Source organism: Heptranchias perlo, chromosome 38 (assembly GCF_035084215.1).
Source record: "Heptranchias perlo isolate sHepPer1 chromosome 38, sHepPer1.hap1, whole genome shotgun sequence".
Classification (NCBI taxonomy): Eukaryota; Metazoa; Chordata; class Chondrichthyes; order Hexanchiformes; family Hexanchidae; genus Heptranchias; species Heptranchias perlo.
Window position 1 is genome coordinate 18,988,035 of NC_090362.1, and position 25,868 is coordinate 19,013,902.

General features: G+C 42.5%; 1 protein-coding gene across 50 annotated transcripts in view; it reads left to right on the forward strand.

The window, feature by feature from the left end:
• LOC137304833 (CUGBP Elav-like family member 4) overlaps positions 1-25,868 on the forward strand; it is a 580,712-nt gene that overhangs the window by 415,217 nt on the left and 139,627 nt on the right. For 10 of the 50 annotated variants that reach the window (XM_067973601.1, XM_067973620.1, XM_067973603.1 and 7 more), the window contains exon 4: positions 13,539-13,547. The exons of the other annotated variants lie outside the window; for them this stretch is intronic. In XM_067973601.1, the coding sequence (XP_067829702.1) occupies positions 13,539-13,547 (9 nt within the window). The remainder of the gene's footprint in view (positions 1-13,538; positions 13,548-25,868) is intronic. 50 annotated transcript variants of the gene reach the window in all.

The window sequence follows — 25,868 nt, forward strand, 5'->3', positions numbered from 1 at the left end:
GTCTCCTGTCTGATGTCGAATACATCCAATTACTGCTTCAATAAATAGATACCCTGTCCAGGTCATCAACTCATTCTTTTTCATCAGATTTGATAGGAATGAGTTTGGAATCCCCTTGAGGGGCGGTGGGGGCGGAATGGGGGGGCGGGGGGAGAGGGATGGGGGGGATGAACAAGGACTCTTTGTCAGCTCACCTTTACTTGGGATCTTACTCTCTCGCTGCATCCGTTGCATGCGCGCGTTAAGTGAAGGAAGGAAGGTGGAAAAACAAAATAAAAAGAATCAGGTAAGAATAAGAAAGAAGGAAGGAAAATTAAGAAGAATGAGGGAAAAGACTTGACTGTGTTCAATTTTATTTCTCCCATGTCAATTTTGAAACTCAGCACAGGTTGGCAAAAAAGGAATAATCTTTCTGATACATGTATGTGAGGGGGAGAACAAGTAGAGGATAAAAATCCGGAGAAAGTGTTGCTAAAAGTCTAATAGTTGTGTTAGTATTCTGCCTGACATAGTGCAGGGTGATTGTAATTTGATAGAGAAATACATGATTGGTTTGCGATACCACCTGTTCTTTCTAGCTCTGTAAGATTGTCTAATTTAAAGTCTTCCCAGACTATCTTGATTGCCTCATCACATGCAGTTTTTTTTCTCTCTCTCTCTCTCACCCCAGCAAGTCCTCTCTCTGTCATCGTGCCTCTTCACCTTTCCAATTTCATGCCTTCCCATTCAGGTTTATCATTTGTCGAGGCAGCGTTCCAGTGGCTTCATTCTGAGCACAGTTCCAGCGTTGTAACAGTGACAGCTTGCTAATGGGACCGAGCACTGATGGCTATGGTTTAGGTTTTAATCCTCACTGCTGCCTTCATGGAGAGGCCATTGAACCTTGGCTTTGCTGAGTAGCTTGGCTTGATGTGAAAAATTGGATGCGCGCGCGTGTGTGTGTGTGTGTGTGTGTGTGTATAACTCTGCTGGGTGAGTACTGGAGACGGAGACAGCGGCAGAATGGGGAAATTGTGATTCCGATACCAAATGCAGTCAATTTCCCTCAAGCCGTTCAGCCGATTGAATGAGTATTGAAGCGGCCACATGCAACAGTGGTATTTACTGCATCTTTTACATTGAATTACATCGAATTTTACAGCACGGAAGCAGGCCATTCTGCCCAACAGATCGATGCTGGTGTTTACGCTCCACATGAGCCACCGCCTACCTTACTTCATCTCACCCTATGAACATATCCTTTTATTCCTTTCTCCCCTCAAATGCATCGATGTTAATTGTCTCAACCACTCCATGTGGGAGCGAATTCCACATTCTCACCACACCCTGAGTAAAGAAGTTTCTCCTGAATTCCGTATTGGATTCATTAGTGAGCCCTAGTTTTGGACTTTCCCCCCACAAGTGGAAATCTCTTCTCCGTGTCTACCCTATCGAAACCCTTCATAACCTTAAGGACCTCGTACCAGGCCCCGTCAGTCTTCTCTTTTACTGCGATAAAAGAATCTATATAACCAGACAGAAGTGAGTCATTCTGAGATGCTCACTCGCACTTCCTGATTAAAGAACCCAGAGAAGGGAAAAAGTGAGGGAAACAAAACCGAGGGTCAATGAAAGAGAACATTTTAAATCCAAGTCATTTCCTCTTTGCGAGAATGTGCTGAATTTGGCCAATGTAGGTTAATCGAATTAAAGCACCTATATGTTTCCTAGACTGCCCTATTATTAACCCGTGTTATCATAATATCTGTAGATATCCTTAAGGGAGAGATATTAATAAAGAAACGATACAGAGACTGCAAGTTGTGAAGGTTGCATCTTTTACTGTCTACTTTCCTGCATTCCACATATAGTTGCTTTCAACCTGTTCTCTAGTGTTATGTATTTGAGCAAAGCATGTAGATTACCTATTAACAGCAAGACAGGATGTAATGATCCCAGAACACACACAGACCGAGCAGTGCCCAGTATTTTGCCCCACTGTTTATTTAACATAAGAGCAGGTCTGCCAAACTCCTGTCACCTTACCGACTGCATCACTAACGGATGGGAGTGCAAGGCACAAGAATATCTGGGATGACTCTCCATGTTATCTTCTCCATGCGATAGTGAGTGGGTGCCACTGGAGGCAGGACCGAGAGAGCATTATTCGCCTTGTGGAATGGCAAGGATGGACCCTTGTTCTATTCTACCTCACACAACATATTGGATTCAAATGGCTGCTAGGGTAATGTGCCATTGCAGTGCCCTCAAAAACAGCTGTATATTTGAAACTAGACTGTTTCTTATTGCAGATTGCCCCCCTAGCCATAATTATATCATGCTAGGCATTAATGATTCAGGTGACTTTGCAACTTGAAAGGCCCTGAGTCATCCAGGAATTTTGCTTGCAAGGCAACTCTCTTTTAGTTATGTAATGTGACCTTGCTCCTCGGAGAGCATGCTTGTAATAGCTAAGGTGGTAAGAACATAAGAAATAGGAGCAGGAGTAGGCCATCCGGCCCCTCGAGCCTGCTCCACCATTCAATAAGATCATGGCTGATCTTCGACCTCAACTCCACTTTCCCGCCTGTTCCCCATATCCCTTAGTGTCCAAAAATATAGATCGCGGGCTATCACTGTTTTTACATTAAACATCTTTTTGGACACAGTAAGTCTTATAAATCTGTTTCTGTGAAGCTCTCTGTCTTGTGACTGTCCAAAATGTTTTGTGTTTTTTAAAATAAAATCACCTCATGCTCTTGGGATTTTGGATGGCCTACTGCAAAAGAAGACTGAAGTATGGAGAACTGGGCATTAAATGGGAAAAAACTGGGCAAATGCAATGTTTGGGCTTCAAACAGACATTAATCTAGGCTTTATTTGTTGTGTGTTTCTTTACTTAAAATGAGAAATGATGGACTTCTCTTCATGGCTGAGTGGTGAACTGCATTACCCAGTGTAGTATTGAGCCTTATAGACCAGCAAGGCTTCAGACTCAAGCCCTGGTCTGTGCTAAGTTAGCTGAGCTAGGTGACCATGGGAACACTAAGATTGGTTACAACACCACTTGACTAAGATGGGGAAAAATAAGCCAGGTTGCTGTACAGTGATCTCTGCTGGAAAGTGTGCAGGCATGAACATCGGATGAGGAGAGGGCCAGCTGTGCCCCCCCCCACAACCCCGCCACCCCATGGTTGAATAGCACCTTCTTGCAGTACACATGAGGAATGAATACTTGGGTGTGACCCCTGAGAGCTAGCCCCATGCCCGTGGAATTGTACCTCATTTCACATCATAATAACAAGCAACAACTCGCATCTATACAGCGGTTTAACATAGTAAAAACGTCCTAAGGCGCTTCACAGATGCGTAATCAGGCAAAAATTGACACCGAGCCTCATAAGGAGATATTAGGACAGTTGGTCAGAGAGGTAGGTTTTAAGGAGTGTCTTAAAGGAGGAGAGAGGGGGAGGGAATTTCAGAGCTTAGGGCCTAGGCAGCTGATGGCATGGCCGCCAATGGTGGAGCGGAGGAGGTGGGGGATGAACAAGAACCCAGAATTAAATAGAATAATGGAAACAATACCGTGAGGCACAGTGTGTCAGCACGCACTCTAAAGGGCCCAATAAAACCACGTTCTGGCCCTTTGTATTCCGGAAATGTTTCAACAAATGGGATGACGTCAATGGATATTTGTGCAACTGTTGTATTATTCCATCCACGTGAGCAGAGTAAACACTATGGAGATTAATAAGACCCAGAGGGTAAGTGAAACCTTGTTAATCTCCTGCCTGCTTCAAACAGTAAAGCCTATTAGTTGTGTTTACGTGCAGCCGCGCATTATTACCCTTTTTACACATTTCATTGTGCAGTGAATCCAAAATCGATTGACCTCCAGAGTAAAACTTGCAGCAGGATCATTGTCAAGAATTTCTGGCCTGCAATCCAGAAATTGGCAATGTAAATAATGTCGCAACTAGAATGACTCAAGACATTGGTGTGGGGGTGGGGGAGAGGGACGAGGTGTTTAGCCATGATGGTCCGGCCATCGTAAGTGTGGGGCAGGCATGATGGACCAGCTGGTCATTTCCTGCCCACCAATTCCATACATTCATAACTAAAATCCCACTACATTTCAATATTACTATTTTTGAAGTGTTTGAATGGAGGTTTTTTTCATTTAGATGGTTCAGTGTCAAGATTGTACAGATAATACTCCTGAGAGTTGACACTGTTGAAATGATTGTGGTGGACTCCCAGTCTATCATCATCTTGGATTGTGTAAGGACATAAGCTGATTCCATTTGGCCTATCAAGCCTACTATTTCAGTACAGCATGTACAATTTGCGCTGTCATAGCCTCTTCTCAAGTTATTTAATCTTGGACCTTGAAGGGAGGAGGAGGGAATATTCACAGATAAAGCTTCCTAGAAGTTGAAACTTTTGTATTTGAGGAAAAAGGGGGATTGTTTACAATCGATCAAAATCTTCAGAACACCAGTCTGAAGTTACAAGTTACATTAATGAATCCCCATCCCACACTTGCTCTTAGTAATTATTTAAGTCATTGTTACCGAGGTTGCTCTCTCTGATTGTATAATGGAATAATTGGCCTTTTTGGCCAATGATGGGGATGAGCATCATCAACATTTCAAGACTTGAGTATTGTTCTGTACAAATATTATCTATACAACATAACAAAATGGTTAGGTGAGATCAAAATGCGTGCTTCAGACCAAGATTAGAATCCAGAAATCGCTGTCAGGCTGCTGCATTAGAATCTGCTGGTCTAATTTTGGGGTTAATGCACATTTCTGGGGAAGAGCATCGGGGACTTTGTCCTGATCTATTTTCCATTTGGATTCATTTAATCCAAAGTCATGTAGAAATGAACCTTTTACAAGGCTAGTTCATCTTCTCAATTGACTATCAAATCTATAACAACAGACCGAAACATCTTGGGAGGTATAAAACTTGCAAACCATCTCTATGGTCATGCGCTGAGTCTCAGGGATTCTTGTCATAGGCATTCTGCTGAGAATGAGCTGCCTTGGTTTCTGGGAACATCCCAAATTAAAGAGCCCTGTTAGGACACAGTTTTAAAAGTCTGGGATAATCAGCTCTCCTGGAGCGAGGGCACCTCCTCTCGGCTGGTCACAGAAGTAAAAACTAGATGCATTCACAATGGGGGTCGGGTAACTTTTGACCGTGACCATGAAGATATCTACTGGTCAGCCTGCATCCTGAAGAGGTCACCTGACAGGGAATAGCTCCTGCAGACAAATGAAGAGAGAGGATTAAACCAAAAAAAAAATCCATGAAGCATTCCCTTTTAAATCTTAATTGAGTTCATCTATTTAATCGTCCATTGATTCGCTGCAGCAGCTAACACATTTTATTACATGTTAAGGGTCAACCTGAGAACAAAGCTGCCCAGGCCATCTCTCGCTGTTCTGAGTTTACAAAGGGGTGATGGTTAAATTCCCCCATTGGAGTATAAATACAGTAGATGGAGGTCAAATCCATCAAGCCCTTTTATTCCCTTTTCAATTACCACCAAGAGCTGCTCTTGTAGCTGCAAATTTTCACCATTATCTATAACAACACAAATTTCGATCTTTGTCACAGGGCTTCAGATTTGTGCTGGGATGGGCCCAGTGCCCCCGATTCATGTTGGGATCAATACACCTCATTAAGTGCAAAGAAGAAAAGCACCAATCTTTAATTCCTGCTACACGCATAGATAAAAAGGCCTTGATTGGGGAGCTGTTTATAGACCCATTTTACAGAATGTGGCGATTGTGGCAATGGACCAATCTTGCCTTTGCAGCATGATTTAGCATCTTAAGAACTAGTGAGGCCACCTGACACACAGTAACTGTCCGGAATGACAGATTAAGACAGTGACAACAAAGGTCATTGTATTTTTTTTCCCCGAGACGAGGTCATGGGGAGAAGGAAAGGTCGCCACGTGAACACAATGAAAGCTGCCCTGCAGAAGTAATGAAAAGTGCAATTAAGCTGAATAAGTGAAGTATAACAGCAAACAATGTCTCTTATTTTATCAATCGGTGGCCAGCGCCCAGTGCATTTTTCAATCTTGAAGAGCTATGTATCGCATTGATTTTCTGTGAGTGCAGAGTGTTAAAAAAAATGCAGGGTGTCATCTGAAATCAAATAAACAATTACAGGGTAACTGATGGTATTTTAAGATGACTTTAAGTTCTTAATGGTTTTGGATTTCAGGGGCAAGCGAGTTGCGTATAATCGTGTACCCTAGGATGATGCCTGTAATCATCTATCTTTTCTCCACTCACCTCCCTCCCCCTCCCCTTTTCTTCGAGAAACCCACTATGAAACTTCAAGTCGTGATCAGGGAGTTGCATTTTAAGAATCATGCATGCTGTGATTAACAGGCTTGGCATTAGTCCTTCAGTGAAAGGAGACAGCGAGAGATTGTTGCCATATGGGAATGGGCGGCTGTGATAGCTGTCAACAGTTGTTAATCATGGACGTAATTGCACACTGGCATGCGTACCATGATGTCAGCTATGCTTTGTTAAACTAGACAATGTAGTAGATTGCTGTTAAATGTACATAGGGATAAAAGAAAGAACTTGCATTTATATAGCGCCTTTCACAACCTCACGACGTCCCAGAGTGCTTTACAGCCAATTAAGTACTTTTTGAATTGTAGTCACTGTTGTAATGTAGGGAAAAGTGGCAGCCAATCAGTGCACAGCAAGCTCCAGTAAGCAGCAGTGAAATAAATGGCCAGATAATCTGTTTTAGGTGTTGTTTGAGGGATAAATGTTGGCCAGGGCACCAGGGGAAATCCCATGCTTTCCTTCGAACTGTGCCGTGAGATCTTTTACATTCACCTGAGAGGGCAGAAGGGGTCTTGGTTTAACGTCTCATCTGAAAGATGGCACCTCCGGCAGTGCAGCACTCCCTCTGCACTGCACTGAAGTGTCAGCCTAGATTATGTGCTCAGGCCTCTGGAATGGGACTCGAACCCACCACCTTCTGACTCAGAGGGGAGAGTGCTACCAACTAATGGAGTCTTCGGTCGAATTGACGGATGGGTCTCAGTTGTTTTGGGTGCACGAGTGGGAGAACAACCAAATCCTGGACGCACGCATCGCATTGAAAGTCAGATGAATAGGGACACGCAGGAATTGGAGAGGATCTCTCCACTCAATCAGTAGACCTAACTAGATAACAATTACACAATGAAGGTACAAGTATACTAATGTAGAATTTGCTCTTTGGACAAATATATCAAAGGAGAGCTCTGTCATGTTTTCTGCTGTTGCCTAAAGGGTCTTTCTTATCTCCGGCTCCTGAAAGGGCTGACTCTTTCTGCAGTGTGATCCCACAGGTGGTGGCAGCCCGCTGGGACCTCACTTAAACGGTTGGTCTTCATGTGCGGACCTAGACAGTGAGTGCTGGCTTGGCCAAGCCCAAATCCTGTCTTCATCTGGTGTCCGAACACATACACTTTCCAACAGGAGCAGCGATCCTACCTCAGGGGTGCTGAGGCAAAGTGCAGCTACTATACTGTTACCCTGTTTGAGATCAATTGATTCCGCACAGACTAGGTTTTTGGAAAAGTGGTTCTGTGCTGGAGAGATTGGACTTCTGTCGTGCTGGTGACTGTACGTGTCGTGCTGGTGACTGTAGAGTTGAGAGAAGTGCAATGTGCTGTGGGAAAGTGGCTAAGGTAGACTATTAATGCACCCATCAGATCACTTAAATTAGTTACTGCCCAGAGATGGGATTAAAATATTGACAGCAAAAATCATATGTAATGGGCATTATCTAAAGATCTATAAACCCAAGCTATGGGGTCAATAAAGAATAACTGATAACTGATGATTCTCCTTTTCTTAGAATTATGATTGAGAATTATTATCACTTCACAAGTTGAAAGACAAATTATATATGAACCATTCCCAAACGCCTGCAATCTCTTGCCACCTCCTGTCACTAAAGGGGCTGGGTGCCATTGATTATTCTATATATAACGCTCAAATAGACTCTTAAAGGGACAATGTATCTACTGAGTTGTCATGTAGTCCTAAATATTAAAAGGGAGATGCCTGGACATGATTACTGTGTTTTATGCTTTAGAACTGCCCTCAGGAGGCAGCCTGCAGGGAGACATTTTGTGCAGAGCTCCCCCTGATGTGACATTGTGAAGCTCTATTCCAGTAACCCCATCAATATGAATAGTAGGCTGTGTACATATTGTCCAGTATTCTTCCCTTATCTCTTGTGCTGACTTGTGCTGAGTTAATAGCTCCACAGTCACTGGTTGCCTTTGATACCTTGGCTATTCTTCATGTGCAAGCCCGCACAGTGACATTCGACTGGAGGGGGCATCACAGCTGAGCTCTGACCTCTTCTCACTTGAGTTCCGCACACTTCCACTTTCCAGATTGGCCACCAATCGAGAGGGAAGAACTTGGCATTGAGGTCAACTTAGCACAGCAACTACTGCCCTGAGGAGAATAGTTAACTCAAGTAGGCTAAGAATCAAATGTGGGACCTTCCTGGTTTACATTGGTCCAGTTACACACTGGCTTCACCAAATGGACCATCGGGGAAGCTCGACATGCTTTTTGAATCCAATGCTGCCTCACCAGTTTGCAAACTAGACATACAGTCAGTGACTTATAATCACAATTTTTACTTTCAAATCAATTATTCTGCATTTATATCAGGATTAAAAATGCAATTGCGGTTACACAAAAGGACAGAACCTACTCCATATTAAAAAAGAACTGACGATAATTGGACTTCTCCATTTCTATAAAAGGTCCGTAATTTAGAAAGGTGAGGAAGGAAGGTGTTGCAGTCTGAATTGACTGGATGTTCCTTGCACTGATTGATTTTGATCCTTGGAGAATGATTCATTCAATGTTAGATGTGATTCAATCACCTCTGGCACTGAATCTAACCTTGGATGACCTTGGAGCACACAGGACAAATGAGAGCTGATGAAAACCTCACCAAACGTGTCCACAAATGATCCAGATTGCAGTTGAGGATTGCCGTTGTGCAGAATATGATATCGGGCCGAAGATTGGGGGTGGGGCACATTGTTGCACATTCAGTCGGTGAGGGAACACGAGGTTAAAACTTACTCGTGTTCAATAGAAATTTGAATACTTAGGGAAATCTTATCCCCGAACTTCAACTGTAGCTAAAATTAACAACCAAATAGTCGGTAGGCTATCTGTTCATACTTAGTTCCTTGAATTAATCCCTTTTGATTGATATATATGTATGTTTATGTACAACTGAATAATGTAGTGTTGACTAGATTTCTACAAAGCACAGAGCCATCAAGTGAAACCCCTCACTGAGCTACTTTTGGGACTGTGATATTTCAGCGCTACCTTATGTTTCTTGGTTTGCTACGTAGTTATTATATATTGCTGATCTTAGCTGGTGTTGCTCACTGCATTGGAATATTCAGCTGTTAAAGTGGAGCTGTATTTAATCTCACCTGTCACTTTAAGGTTGTGTATCTCATTGCTGTAAACATCCTGAGGCCAATTAGAAGTTAATTGTTCTCACTGAAGCAAGTGCTTATAGATTTCCAACTGCAGGACAGAAGAAACGAGCATGAAATGGCTGCCTTTCATTCCCTTTCTTAATACTTTTGATACTTTGAAGTGTTCCATCTGAAGTGTGACAGAAGTGCTCTCTGTCTCTCTCTCGTCCTTTCCTTTCTCTGTATGTATGTGTATGTACGTGTGTGTGTAAATAAATATATATATATATATATATTCTCAAAGCTATTCACATCGAGAGTTACTTTGAAATGAGATCCATTACCAGTCAAATTATATATAAATTATATTCTATAATTTGACTGGCCATTTATCTCGATCTGTTTGTGGGACCTGGCAATGTGCAAAATGGCTGCTCCGTTTTCCTGCATAACCACAGTCATTGCCATTCAAAGTAACTAATTGCCTGTCAAACACTTTGAGAGCTTTGTAAGAGATGTCAGTCAGGTGCTTGTCACATTGTTGGGATATTTGACCATTTTCTCACAGAGGATTCGGAAAAGAGTTACATCTAAATGTTGCTTTTATAAGGCAAAGTAGATTCACACATTTTTTGAGCAATTTGTTAGCCTTTATTGGTAATTAATAAGTATCTAATTCACACCTATAACCTAGAATAGCCCTGCCACTGGTCAGGGGCACTGGAAGAGGTTGCCTCGAATAAGGCTCCCCTTCAGTTGTGAACACAGGGAGATAAAAATCAGGACAGAAACACACACTGACCGTCAGGTTTTTAAACAGAAAGCTGTTAGGGCAGTCTTTCACCAGACTCAAAAGTTTAGTAGTTGGAAGTTATTTTGTCTGAATCAAGTGAGGCGGCCCATTGACATGGGTAAATGTAGCGTGTTCATTATTTTGTATTATTAGCAAAGATAAATTGTACTGATTCAATTAAGTGAGCCTGATCATAATTGTTGATTTTTGTATGTTCACCTGCTGTGTGAGAAATAAAGCAGTTAACGATTCATATCTGCCCTCATCGTACCATGAGTTTTCTCGGTTCATTTTCAAATACATTGGAGGGGCATGTGTAAAAGATACGAATATCCAGTTCAGATCACAAGAGGGTCCCACTGTTACACTCCTGGTTTCTGCTATCGTATAGTTTGATATTGGGCAGAACAGGCACAGGATGTAAGGTGCTCAGACTACTTACAGGAGTGACCACCACCACTAAACCTGAGGGAATATAAAAGACAACACCCATAACCTAGAATAGGCCTATATATATATATATATGGGGTTCAATCCCCACTCGTTAAACCAAGGCCGGTCGGCCGTCTCGGGTGGACAGAATCGCATGCCACTATTCAAAGAAGATCAGGGGAGTTCTCCCCGGTGTTCTGGCCGATGTTTATCCCTCAACTAACATCACTAAAGCAGCTTATCTGGTCATTGTCTCATTGCGGTTTGTGGGATCTTGCTGTGTGCAAAATGGCTGTTGTGTTTCCCTATGTTACAACAGTGACTGCACTTCAAAAAGTACTTCATCGGCTGTGAAGTGTTTTGGGACGTCCTGAGGTCGTGAAAGGCACTGTAGAAATGGAAATTCTTTTTTAATATTCTTCTTCATAATAGGTTCTAGCCATAGAATTTCCCAGTAACCAATGATAAATTATTTCTAGATTTTAAACCTACATTAATGATGTCAGCATGAAGATTATTGAGTATCAGTGACACAGCAGAATACCCGAGACTGACACTGGCTGTAAACCTCTTTTTATTGCTGAGCCAACTGTTTATTGCCTTCAGTTAAAATGTTGTGAAAAATGGAGATATTTGAGTGAAAGGTATCACACCACAATCAGACACTGGAATCTGGCACTCTCAGATGTTACAGTAAGTCTCAAATTTTATCTTTTTCTTAGAATGATGCTCTTCTTCCAGAAAGTATTTTTTCCCCCATTTTATCTTGGTTTTCCTCACAGAACGAGCTGTCCCCCAGCAAGGAGATGTGTAGGTGCAGGAAGGTGTGTGTGATGTACACTATTAATATTATAAAAAGAGGCTATTCAGCCTAACTGGTCCATGCTCCACACGAGTCTCCTCCCACCCCTCTAACCCTATCAGCATGTCCTCCTATTCCTTCCTTCTTCATCTGTTTATCTAGCTTCCCCTGAAATGCATTTATGTTATTCACCTCAACTACTCCATGTGGTAGCAGGTTCCACAAAGTTATTCACATTCACATGAATGTATTTTGTAGGGACAACAGAGGTGGTACTGGATGACGACCCCAGCACTGACCCCTACAATCTAACTATTGAGCTCCCTGACTGACCTTAATAATCAGAAGATCTTTTTGCGTTGTCTCGGTAGTGTCAATGAGATCATTCAGAGCGATTTGGATCATGCTTGTCCCTATACAGATCCATTGTGCATGCATAGCAGGGATGGGGAATAGTCTGTGATGGAGTTTTTCCCCACAAGGGCCACCTAGCTAATCCTGCTTGCTCCTCATACCCTTTAATATTCCCCCTTTCAAGCAACTATCTAATTCTCAGTTAAAATAATTTGCCTCAAAATCAGTTGCTGGCAGAGAATTTCAGATTCTAATCATTCTTTGCGTAAAGAAATTCTGTTTGTGATTCTTTTACAGATGATTAGCCTCTTGTTGGCATCTCACTAATCAATAGAAACTACCTGTCACTATTTGCCTTATCATAACCCTTCATGAGCTTGAAGACCTCTATTATATCGCCCCAAACCTTCTCAGCCCTGATGAAAATGGCCCCAACGTCTCAATTCTGTCTTCATAAATATGACCTCCTCATTCCTGGTAACATCCTAGTGAATCCACACTGCACCTCTCCCATCATTTTTATATCCTTCCTATAATAGGGCGCCCAAAACTGTATGAAATACTCCCAACTGCGGCCTAACTAAGGTCTTGTACAGGTCCAGCATTATCTTCTTGCTCTTGAATTCTGTGCCTCTTGATACAAAACTAAGGATTCTGTTTGTCTTTTTATGGCCTTATCTACTTGTGCTGTGTCCTTTAATGACCTGTGCATCTGCACATTAAGGTCCGTCTGCTCCTTCATTTAAAGTGGATTGCCTTTACCTGCTCGTAAACCCACCCCATCAAACCGACTTGTCAACTCTTTTATTTAACATTTAAATTTTTTTTTAGAAAGAGATCTATTCTGAAAACGTCAGCAGCCTCCAGGAAACAAGAATTGCTTCCATTGAGGGGGTGTTGGGAGAGACAGAAAGAGTTAGACGTCTGGTGTATTCACACTCCACTAGTTTAATTTCACACTGACAGTAAAATGTAAAGTGTGAAAAAGAACTGAAAATGCTGGGAACTCTCAGCGAGTGAGGCAACATCTGTAAAGAAAGCAAAATATTAACATTTCAGACACTGCCCTTCTTCAGATTCTGCATATACATCGTATCTGCAGCATCGATCGGAAGCAAAATGATGCTACAGATGTGGTGTGAATGCAGCCTGGGGGAGAGAGAGGACCAATGGAGACAAACAGACTGATGGAGATCACAGGTCTGTATTAACGTAACAAAAAGTTACTCAAATAATCAATTTTTGGATTAATAGCTATGTCTGTTTAAGAAGACATAACCTTCCCGATTAACCCTTACATTTACAAGATTCACAAGGGTGTTACCAGAATTGTGAGGATGCAACTATCAGGAAAAATTGAGCATGTCGGGGCTCCTTTCTCTGGAAAAAAGACTAAGAGGAGACCTGAGAGGCCTTTAATATTATGAAGGAGTGGATGTGGAGAAACTGTCTCCACTTGTGGGCGAGTCCAGAACAAGGGAGCAGAAATATAAGTTAGCCACTAACAGATCAACTAAAGAATCTGGGAGGAATTTCTTTACACAGAGAGGTCAGAATGTAGAACTCACTGCCACATGGAGTGATTGAAGCAGATAGCATTGATGTATTCAAGGGGAGGGTTGATGCAGAGGGATACTGGTGGGCAGGGTGTGAAGAGGTAATTAGAGTGGGAAGAGGCTCGTGTGGTGTATACACACCAGCATAAACCACTTGGGCCGAATGGCCAGTTTCTGTGCTGTGGATTCGATGTAATTCTATGTAATATAGAAAGCAAAATAGGCTGAGCAGTGAACAAAAATCTAAACTGAATCAACCTAAATTGAAGGAGGGAAGGGGTGAAGCATGTTTGTTTTAAAACAAATTCCAAATTTTGGCTAGTTCAAAGGTTCAAATATGCCTGTCCCTTTAACCATACTGCACCAAGTGTCTGCAGGACAATTTACTTTATCTGTTCTGTGCACGTGACATGCTATCTTAGCAGTGTTGCAGCAACTCAATTTGGCTGATTCCTGCATTTAAACTATTCAGATGTAGTGATTTAGAAAAGATTACAATGGACTCCTACTCTGCCACCATGTTCCTTATACATATATGTCTGAGACACTCATACAAAAATGCAAATTGGGGACAAATGACACAGCTAACATCACAATACCATTTTCGTCTCGACCCGTCTGACTACTGCCAGCTCCTGCTCCCGCCCCCAACCATGGGTGGTACAAGTCAGGTGGCAGATATTTTAAGTGATAATTAAGGGGATCCTCACCTGCAGTAAGAGAACGCAGGATTGAGGTTTGGGAGGCGTTTTTTATGGCAGTCACTGGTGGCTTCTGCATCTTAGAGGCTTTCAAATGTATTGCAGTTGCTGCTAAGGTTCTGCACTTTGGAGCATTTTGCTACATCAAAGGCGCTATATAAATGCAAGTTGTTGTTGCACGTACTTTACCTGCTGCTTCTAAGTTCTGCTTTTTATTCCTGATGCTAATAATCCTCCCCTGCAGGCCCTTCACAACTGGCCACCCTATCCAATTTCCCACCTCCAGAGTTAAACTTGATATGTAACACAGTGAAAGATACAGGGAGGAGGAATTGTCTGTAGGACTATGTGCATGAAGCTCAGGAAGAACAAGAGAGGAACATTCAGAAAAACAAAGACCATCGCAGAGACGATAGTTCCTTTGAGGTCAATTGACACCTTTAGAAGGGGAGCTGGATTAATGTCTAATGGAAAGGACAAGGGTCATGGAGATAGTAACAGCACTGTTTGATTTTTTCAGTGGGGGTGTGGGGTTGGTGAAGGAGGTATGTTTTCCCCAAAAGTTGGTGATCAATAGGTGTTGGTTGTAGTGAAGAAATCCATCATAGAATATTCATACCTGGACACTGGATGAAGTGAACTTGATTGGCCTTTTCTCACATTGGATTTTCTTATGTTCTTAACTGAATGTCAACAAAGTAGAGAGTACAAGCCATAAAAAAGATATTTAGATATTCTGACAATCCACTTCTTCTGACAACATAATCCTTTCTCAAATGGAGATTGAGATCACACAGATTGCAGGTGGGAAACCAAACCATATGTTGCATGAGGGATATTTCCAGTCACATCAACACCTCCCTCTCCTCTTGCTATATCTACTGGCACAACTGATACCGTTTGACAAAGATAGCAATACATAGTATGGAGTCAGCAACGGAGGTGCTATCTCCTATTTCTGCAGCAGAAGGGAGAATAAATTTGAACCCGGAGTAATCCTCTTCTGCGATGAACAGTTTGGCTTTCAAGCTGTTGTGGAGGATTCACCTATGTGTGAATAATCAAGGGTTTTAAAACCTCCATTAGTTCTGGTGAATTGCTGGTGCATTTCTAAAGGGTGGGGGGCGGGCCGGGGGCATATTCCCTCAGAACAATGTTGAATTATAAAATCAAAAATGATGAATTCTGACTCATTTTGAGCACTTTTATTTTTCACAATTAACTGGATTTTTAAAATCTTTTAAAAGCATAAGTTGGATTTTCAACAGATCAGTTGGACCAGCTGAAGTAAAGAAGGTCAAATTCAGCCAGGGACCCCATTCCTGATTGTTGTCCTGTGAGCCCTGTTGAACAGAGCACAGGTATGGCTGTCAATTAAAAGCAGCGTCAAGTGAGGTTGCCTCAGCAAGAGTCTCTCAGGAGAGAAGAGGAGGGCCAGACTGAAAGTTAGAGCCCTCTAAGCTGTTAGTTGCTGACTCCATGACCTACAGGCAGCAGAAGTGAAGAGAGCACTTCTGCTATATTTTCAATCAAGGTATTTGAGTTAGGATTTCAGTGTGTTTTTCATGCTTGTTCTTGGCACTTGGGCAAGATTGCCCATGTGTCCTTCCCTAGTTGCCCTGTGGGCATTATGATTCAACCATGTAGTGTGGGACTGAAGACACATATACCACACCATGTAGACATAAAAGGTTCCTCTCCCTAAAGTACATTAGTGAACCAGTTGGGTTGTAATGACAATACGGCAGCTTTCATCGTTATTTTTTTCTAGTGCTGGCCCATAAAATCAGTTTTCACCACAAACAAATGCAAAACTCGGCTAAATGAATTGCTCTTCAAGCACAATTTTTGATGAGTAACAGACTGTATTGATAAGCTTTATGGGGTGATGAAGCTTTAATGAACCCACTAAATCAACCTCGACAGGCCATTTTAGATGGTTTGCCACATGAATGCTGTCATAACAGGGGTGTTTGCATGGTGTGACATTCGCAATCTTATTTCAGTGTGTTAGTCATCACATGTTTAACAGAACAGCAACAAGATGAGCATCACACTGTACTGACTCAATTACAGCCGAACAGCGTGAGGGACATTATTTTATGGACCAAGGTCTTTTTATAAAATGGGGTAAATTTGTTTCTTTAAGGGAAAGTGATATACATTTTTTGCCATGAGACAAAATAAATTGGATTCTTTGTGTCTTCAGGTCCGCTCCTTACATCTACCTATATAGAGATAGGGAGTGAGTATAGACACAACTGTGTCAGCCAATGAGTTGGAGGCGGATGGGACTTAGATTTGAATCTATTTTACAGTCTATTTACACAGCAAACAGAGTTTATTTAAACAGAGTCTCCACACACTACAGCAAACAGAGTCTATTTAAACAGAGTCTCCACACACTACAGCAAACAGAGTCTATTTAAACAGAGTCTCCACACACTACAGCAAACAGAGTCTATTCAAACAGAGTCTCCACGCACTACAGCAAACAGAATCTATTCAAACAGAGTCTCCACGCACTACAGCAAACAAAGTCTATTTAAACAGAGTCTTCACGCACTACAGCAAACAGAGTCTATTTAAACAGAGTCTCCACGCACTACAGCAAACAGAGTCTATTTAAACAGAGTCTCCACGCACTACAGCAAACAGAGTCTATTTAAACAGAGTCTCCACACACTACAGCAAACAGAGTCTATTCAAACAGAGTCTCCACGCACTACAGCAAACAGAATCTATTCAAACAGAGTCTCCACGCACTACAGCAAACAAAGTCTATTTAAACAGAGTCTTCACGCACTACAGCAAACAGAGTCTATTTAAACAGAGTCTCCACGCACTACAGCAAACAGAGTCTATTTAAACAGAGTCTCCACGCACTACAGCAAACAGAGTCTATTTAAACAGAGTCTCCACGCACTACAGCAAACAGAGTCTATTTAAACAGAGTCTCCACGCACTACAGCAAACAGAGTCTATTTAAACAGAGTCTCCACGCACTACAGCAAACAGAGTCTATTTAAACAGAGCCTCCACGCACTGCAGCAAACAGAGTTTATTTACTCAGCAAACAGCATTTATTTAAACACCAAACTCCAGCAAACAGAACAGATGACTGAAACTACAGTGGCGACTCCCGATAAAAGCAGGATTATTTCTCCAGCAAAATGTAATGAGTGGAGGATAGTTACTTAATACAAATTATGTGCGTAAAGTCAATCACAGTCGCTTACAGCAGTGCAGTCTCCACTTTCAACACACGGCCAATATTAAAATAACAGTGACATGCCACAGAGCATCGCACTTGATGTGGCTTCCAGTTTGATGCCTTGGTACCCGATGGCATGAACACTGGTCTTGTGGGGTTTTTTTTTATTCGTTCATGGGATGTGGGCGTCGCTGGCGAGGCCGGCATTTATTGCCCATCCTTAATTGCCCTTGTTACAGATCCCATCTTCTTTAATATGCTGTACGTAACTCTCGGAGAGAGTTTCTGTACAGTCAGTTTCTCTCTGATATTGGTGTAATAATGATTCTGCTGCTTCTCTCATTTCATGAACATTCTCTCCATGATCTGACCTGGAAAACAAGTACATTTGTTATTATCAAACATTAGTTGCGAAAAGCACATTAATAATCTAAACATTGGTGGAAACATAAATTATTAAATGAATACACAAACATGCACTCCAAAATTGAAATATGTACACTGGCAATCTATCCATCCCTTTAAATTGGACGTTTAACCACTGCTCCTTTAACGGCTGTTTATAATGTTAGGAGGGATGACTGTCCATTCATGGGAAATGTGAGCAGATCTGTTAAAGGCGCTCATCAGCATGCTGGATGCTCACATAATTAGGCAGCCACTCAGGCTGAACAGGAGTTAATAATGCAGGCACGGAGCCCGTAAGGAGAACACTGTGGGGCGTGATTGTAGAGGGGACTGGATGCAAGCCTTCCCTGCCTAATTTCCTGGCTCCCCCTCACCCCCACTGTTCGAATCGCACCAGAGGTAACAATACAACCGGGAAGAAAATCACTGCTCGATTTTGGGAAAATCTTATGAAGTCGGTAATGGCTAAAAACACAGATGAGTGTAAAATGGACTCAAAAGTTGCTTACTCCCTGAAATCACAAAGTACCAGCTAATTTTGACCTTCCCATGCAATTGGAAGTTCCCCTAACACCCTTCCCGCTTTTCCATTCGGGAGATGGGTGGGGGAGGTTTCCTCTGTGTGCTATGAAGTAAACCTTGGCGGGTGAGGCTCTCCTGTGGGATTGCACCATTAGAAAATTTGCCCTTATGTGTAACAGGATCATTAACCCCTTTTCTAAAGAACAGCGTGACACTTTCATTCCACATTGTGCGGAGTAAATCTCTCACACTCTCCTCTATGTCCCGGTGCCCTGGTCAATATTTATCCCTCAACCCACATCACCAGAACAGATTATCTGGTCATTATCACATTGCTGTTTGTGGGATCTTGCTGTGCGCATTTTGGCTGCCGCGTTTCCTGAATTACAACACTTCAAAAAAAAAGTAACTCATTGGCTGTAAAACTCTTTGGGATGTTTTGAGGTGGTGAAAGGCAAGTCTTTCTTTTTACGTATCTTCTTTAAGATGTGATTTATAAACCGATACAACCGAGTTTACATAATTGTAAAGTAGGGGAGACTTTTGTCAGATAGGATTTGTAACCCAGACGGTGAATAAAATACATGTTATCATAACGGTACTGCCCCTTTAATTTGAAGTCTTGCACTGTCTTATACCACTTGTGAGTTGGTAATATGTCTAATTGCTCAAGTATGTCTACTTTAAATGGGGTGGAAATTCCATTTCCTCTGCTGAACCCTACTGCTGATGAAGCCTGGACTTCCCTAGAGGCAGATGCTTCTTAGTTCTGCTGGTAAACAGTCAGATTGAATGGCACTTGCCCTTCATTTAATGGACCGTTGTCATTTAAAATGTCACCTTGACGCTTGTTGTGTGAGTGATTTTTGAAGTTTCTGCCAAGTTTGATGCAGTAAACGTATCCAGGAAAACAATTCAAGGTTAGAGTGGACCAACGGGCTGAAAACTGTCGTGCTCTGGGTCTCCCAAAGTGTCGTAGGTTGTAAATATTTACAGTGCTGTATTCTGATAGAAACGGATTATCATTTTATATTACAAATATTTTTTCTACTTTAACTCCTACGTGCTAAGCAACGAGTTGAGTGGAGTATTAAAGATTTACCAACTCATTGGATATTTGCTGGTAAAACCTTTGACTGGCTGGGATATTTTGGGCTGCTAATACCTGGCTAGTATAGATTGAGTTTAGGTTAGTTGTGCTGTACATCTGAAGTGTTTGCACACACACTGCACAAGATTTTTTCAAAACATAACCTGGAACACAAGAGCCATTGTTGCATATTGTACCAATCCAAAAAAGTTAAAAAGGCTAATAAGACCTTAAAAAAAACGAACCAAGCACTGGGGTTCATTTCTAGAGGGATAGAATTGAAAAGCAGAGAAGTTATGTTAAACCTGTATAGAACCTTGGTTAAAATCAGCTAAGTATCAGGAAGCAGAGAGTAGTGGTGAACAGTTGTTTTTCGGATTGGAGGGAGGTGTACAGTGGTGTTCCCCAGGGGTCAGTACTAGGACCACTGCTTTTCTTGATATATATTAATGACTTGGACTTGGGTGTACAGGGCACAATTTCCAAATTTGCAGATGACACAAAACTTGGAAGAGTAGTAAACAGTGAGGAGGATAGTGATAGACTTCAAGAGGATATAGACAGGCTGGTGAAATTTAACGCAGATAAATGCAAAGTGATACATTTTGGTAAGAAGAACGAGGAGAAGCAATATAAACTAAAGGGCACAATTCTAAAAGGGGTACAGGAACGGAGAGATCTGGGGGTTTATGTGCACAAATCGTTGAAGGTGGCAGGGCAGGTTGAGAAAGCGGTTTAAAAAAGCATACGGGATCCTGGGCTTTATAAATAGATGCATAGAGCACAAAAGTAAAGAAGTCATGATGAACCTTTATAAAACACTGATTCGGCCACAACTGGAGTATTGTGTCCAGTTCCAGGCACCGCACTTTAGGAAAGATGTGAAGGCCTTAGAGAGGGTGCAGAAAAGATTTACTAGAATGATTCCAGGGATGAGGGACTTTCGTTATGTGGATTGACTGGAGAAGCAGGGGTTGTTATCCTTGGAACAGAGAAGATTGAGAGGAGATTTGATAGAGGTATTTAAAATCATGACATGTCTAGACAGAATAGATAGAGAAACTGTTCCCATTGGCGGAAGCGTCAAGAACCAGAGGACACAGATTTAAGGTGATTGGCAAAAGAAGCAAAGGTGACATGAGGGAAAACTTTTTCATGCAGCGAGTGGTTAGGATCTGGAATGCACTGCCCGAGGGGGTGGGGGAAGCAGATTTAATCGTGGCTTTCAAAAGAGAACTGGATAAGTACTTGAAAGGAAAAAAAAATCAGGGCTATGACGAGAGGGCAGGGGAGTGGGACAAGCTGGATTGCCCTTGCATAGAGCCGGCACGGACTCGATGGGCCAAATGGCCTCCTTCTGTGCTGTAATCTTTCTATGATTCTAGACCACACTTGGAGTACTGTGCACAGTTCTGGTCTACGTATTATAAAAAGGATATTGAGGCACTGGAGAAGGTGCAATAAAGATTTACTAGGATGATATCAGAACTGAGAGGTTATACCAATCAGGAAAGACTGAACAGGCTGGGGCTCTTTTCTCTAGAAAAGAGAAGGCTGAGGAGTGATCTGATAGAGGTCTTAAAGATTATGAAAGGGTAGACGTAGAGAAGATGTTTCCACTTGCGGGGGAGAACAGAACTAGGGGCCATAAATATAAGATTGTCACTAATAAATCCAATAGGGAATTCAGGAGAAACTTCTTTACCCAGAGAGTGGTTAGAATGTGGAACTTGTTACCACAAGGAGTAGTTGAGGTGACTAGCATAGATGAACTTAAGTCAGAAAAGCCCAAGTTTCTCCAGTCTTTCCTCGTAGCTCAGGGGATAGTGCAGAAAAATGGTGTTGAGGTAGAAGATCAGCCATGATCTGATTGAATGGCAGAGCAGGCTCGAGGGGCCGGATGGCCTAAACCTGCTCTTTTGACACTAGGGATCAGCCTCATGGCTCCTCGTCGCACTGCCCCTGGTGCTTGTGTGTAACCCCGTGTCTCGGTGACCAGCACAGTATTTAAGGTGTGTTCTGATGAGAGCAGCATACAGTTTGGTCACGGCTCCCTCAGAGGTGTACGTAGTTTTATTTGGGTGATGCTGTTCATTGCCCATCCCATATTACTCTGAGGATATTCTCAACCACATTGTGTGGGATTGGAGACACGTGTAGGTCAGACTGGGTAGAGGTGACAGGTTGACTTTCTGCAGGACATTGGTGAACCAGATGGGTTTTTATGACAATCCGGTAGCTTCATCGTCATTTTTTTCCTGGACCCAGCCAACAAATTATTGAATTCAATTTCACAACTTTCCAGGATGGGATTTGAACTCACGACCTCAAGGTTACTAGTCCAGTACCGTAACCACTACATTACCATATCTCCTATGTTCAACATTGTCTTGGCTTCGTTCATTGTTGCTCTGCACTGATATTTATATTAAGGACCCAACAACCTCAACAATTTGCATTTATATGGCGCCTTTAACATAAGAACATAAGAAATAGGAGCAGGAGTAGGCCATCCGGCCCCTCGAGCCTGCTCTGCCATTCAATCAGATCATGGCTGATCTTCTACCTCAACGCCATTTTTCTGTACTATCCCCATATCCCTTGATGCCTTTAATATCTAGAAATCTATCGAGTTCTGTTTTGAATGTACTCAATGACTGAGCCTCCACAGCCCTGGGGTAAAGAATTCCAAAGATTCACCACCCACTGAGTGAAGAAATTTCTCCTCATCTCAGTCCTAAACGGCCGACCCCTTATTCTGAGACTGTGACCCTTGTTTCTAGACTCCCCAGCCAGGGGAAACATCCTCCCTGCATCTATCCTGTCGAGCCCTGTAAGAATTTTGTATGTTTCAATGAGATTAACGTAGTAAAACATCCCAATGCACTTCACAGGAGCGATTATCAACCAAAATTTGACACCGAGCCACATAAGGAAACATTGCGACAGGTGACCAAAAGCTTGGTCAAAGAGGTAGGGTTTAAGGAGCTTCTTAAAGAGGGACAGAGAGGCGGAGAGGTTTAGGGAGGGAATTCCAAAGCTTAGGGCCTAGGCAGCTGAAGGCACGGCCGCCAATGGTGGAGCGATTAAAATCTGGCATGTGCAAGAGGCAAGAATTGGAGGAGCACAGAGGGTTGTAGGCTGAAGGAGGTTACAGAGATAGGGAGGGGCGAGGGCCATGGAGGGATTTGAAAACAAGGGTGAGAATTTTAAAATCGTCTGGTAAATAGAGACCGTTTTGTTACAGCCTATATCCAGAAGCCAATGCCTCCCTTGCTATCTAGTGGTCCTCTGTCTCAAACCAGGAACCAGGTTGTGCTGGTTATTTACTCAGCCTAATAGATTCTGTGCCTTTTTGAACCCCAATATCACTACGCTAGTCATGTCTATCCCAGGACATTTTTAAACGCTAATTATACACGTAGAAAAAGAAAGAGGGGGGAATAAATTGCAACAGCTTGCAGTGTAGCAAATTTAGCTGCAGCTCAAACATGCACCAGTGGGCAACATGTTGGCCTGTTTTTGAAGAACATAACTTGCCAGAACCTCCCCTAACCAGCCTGGCGACGGTTTAAACCTCAGACCCTGCTGTTGTTCTCGAGCCGCAGTGCGGTGATATCACCAACCTGTAAATTAGAGAGGCTGTTTCGGAGAGGATGAAGCTTACCCCACAACGTGAGGATTCAGCCCAACGCGCCAAAAGGTTTTTTCAAAATGCCAGACAGGAGGAAACGCAATTGCAGGCCCTCCATCTCACTTCTCAGAAGAGGTCATTACAAGACCTCACCGTTGTTTCACTTCAGTCCCATCGCTGCTCTTCCCCCTCTGAGTTTACCCAAAGGAGAAAGGTCTTCAGCTTTATTTTACTAAGGACTGAGATTTAGTGCAAAAGCAAATAGCAGAGTTTGAACTCTGACAGTTGCATCATGCTGACTCTGTAAGATAACAAAAGATATACTAGGCAGTCTCGCTAGCACAGATTTTCAGCCTATTTGTGCCCTGATTCAAAATGGGTTTTGTAAGGTTTATTATAATGCGTGTTGCACAGGGTAAATTATGTGCAGTAACTAATGTCCCACACTTGTGTGTCACCCTGTTAAAAGATGATCCAAGGCAGAATATTAACTGCTGCATTATTTTTTAAGCGCAGAGGCCTTTCCGGTTGCAATTAAGTCTTAATTATCTGGTTTTTTTAACAGTGGTTGGGGGTAGATCTGGACTTTGTGCGACGGTCTATAACGGGTGAGAGTGAGATGGCGGCCCATTTTACATCTCTCCCCGATTTTTATTCCCATTGAAATCAAGATCGAGCCCGTTCAGTTTTAAGGAGCAAAAACAGGAACTGGACAGCTGCTGAGTCAACATCTGGAAAAGGGGGGGGGAAAAAAAAAGATAACATTCCAAAAAGCAATCGTGAAATCGTCCTGCGAGTTCTGATGGAAGGGTCCCGCCCGAAGCATTTAATCCGTCTTTCTCTTTCAGACGCTGGCCGACCTGCTGTGCATATACAGCACCCTTTCATTTTATTTCAGGCAAGTCAGTCTCCAGTGGTGTTGGCCACAGGAAGTTGGGACTAAGTGAACATCCCTCGGTGCATTAGCAATGTTGTAGGTGTCGGTATAGGGATTCTGCAGCTTCTGGAGCCAATGAAACTCCATCTAGTGGTAGCAGTGTGCAGCTGTAGGCGTGACAGTCTGACAGGTCATTTTATAATGGGAACCTCCTATTGAGACGCCACCTAGAGGCGTGACAGGGTGGTGATGCCCAAATAAGAAGGAGAATACGTTATACGTCGACTTGCACCTCCTCTTTGTACTCTCAGTTCATGGAACAACTTGATTTGAAAACTCCGCCCAGTCCGCAACGTGGCAGCAGTAATTTTGTGTACTTTTTCAAAGCAGTTTTAATACTTATATTTTAAGGTTTTGAAATTACCTTTTGGGGACGAGCAGCCGAACACTGATGCATTCATCTGAAATTCCTCTCTCTGCTATTATATCAGCAGCATTAATCTGCTTAAAATAGCAGTGAGATATTTCCAGCAATCCCATGATTGTTTGCCAGCATCCTATCAGATAATTTCAGGGCATAAGTTTAAAACCAAATATAAAACTAGTTTGTAGCAGCAGACACGATTGGCGACATGATGTGGTTTTCCGATTGCTGCGTGCCCCCCTCAGTCCCTGCTCCGTGCATAAACACAGTGGCCTGTCTTGCAAGACACTTCACCATAGGAACAGTGCCTTTGATGACACTCAACACACAAGAGTTTCGAAAAACCGAAAATCCAGAACTTCACACGTCTGTATTTGTCTCTGTGCCTTGAGCAGCAAAGGTAGTTTTGCTTAAAAATAAAACTGCTGCTTCAAGACATATTAAAACCCCAGAGTGGTAATTTCACACATAATGTGATAATTGCTGGGATTTTTTTTTTAATTAGAAACTCGCTCTAATCCTTGCATTTTCCTCTTTAGCAACACTTAACATTTTTTTACCTAAATTCAGCAGTTTAGAAAAGTCAGGTGATCTTTTCTGTCTCGAAACCTTCCAAGAGCAGTGCTCCGATAATGTCAGTGAGATTTGTTCTTGGCTTAAAGGTGTCAGCTCTGGCTCAGTGGGTAGCTCTCTCACCTCTGAGTCAGAAGGTTGTGGGTTTAGGACCCACTCCAGAGACTCGATGCACGTCTTCCAGGATGACACTCCAGTTTAGGACTGAGAGTGCTTCGCAGTCAGAGGTGCCATCTTTCAGATGAGACGTTAAACCGAGGCCCTGTCTGCCCTCTTAGGTGGATGTAAAAGATCCCTTGGCCACTATTCAAAGAAGAGCAGGGGAGTTTTCCTGACCAATTTTTATCCCTCAAGTAACACTTAAAACAGATGATCTATTCATTATCACATTTCTCTTTGCGGGATCTTGCTGTGCGCAAATTGGCTGCCGCATTTCCTACATTACAACAGTGACTACACTTCAAAAATACTTCATGGAATTCAATGTAGACAAATGTGAGGTCATCCACTTTGGATCAAAAAAGGATAGAACAGGGTACTTTCTAAATGGTAAAAAGTTAAAAACTGTGGATGTCCAAAGGGACTTAGGGGTTCAGGTACATAGATCATTGAAGTGTCATGAACAGGTGCAGAAAATAATCAAGAAGGCTAATGGAATGCTGGCCTTTATATCTAGAGGACTAGAGTACAAGGGGGCAGAAGTTATGCTGCAGCTATACAAAACCCTGGTTAGACTGCACCTGGAGTACTGTGAGCAGTTCTGGGCACCGCACCTTCGGAAGGACATATTGGCCTTGGAGGGAGTGCAGCGTAGGTTTACTAGAATGATACCCGGACTTCAAGGGTTAAGTTACGAGGAGAGATTACACAAATTGGGGTTGTATTCTCTAGAGTTTCGAAGGTTAAGGGGTGATCTGATCGAAGTTTATAAGATATTAAGGGGAATGGATAGAGTGGATAGAAAGAAACTATTTCCACTGGTTGGGGATTCTAGGAGTAGGGGGCAC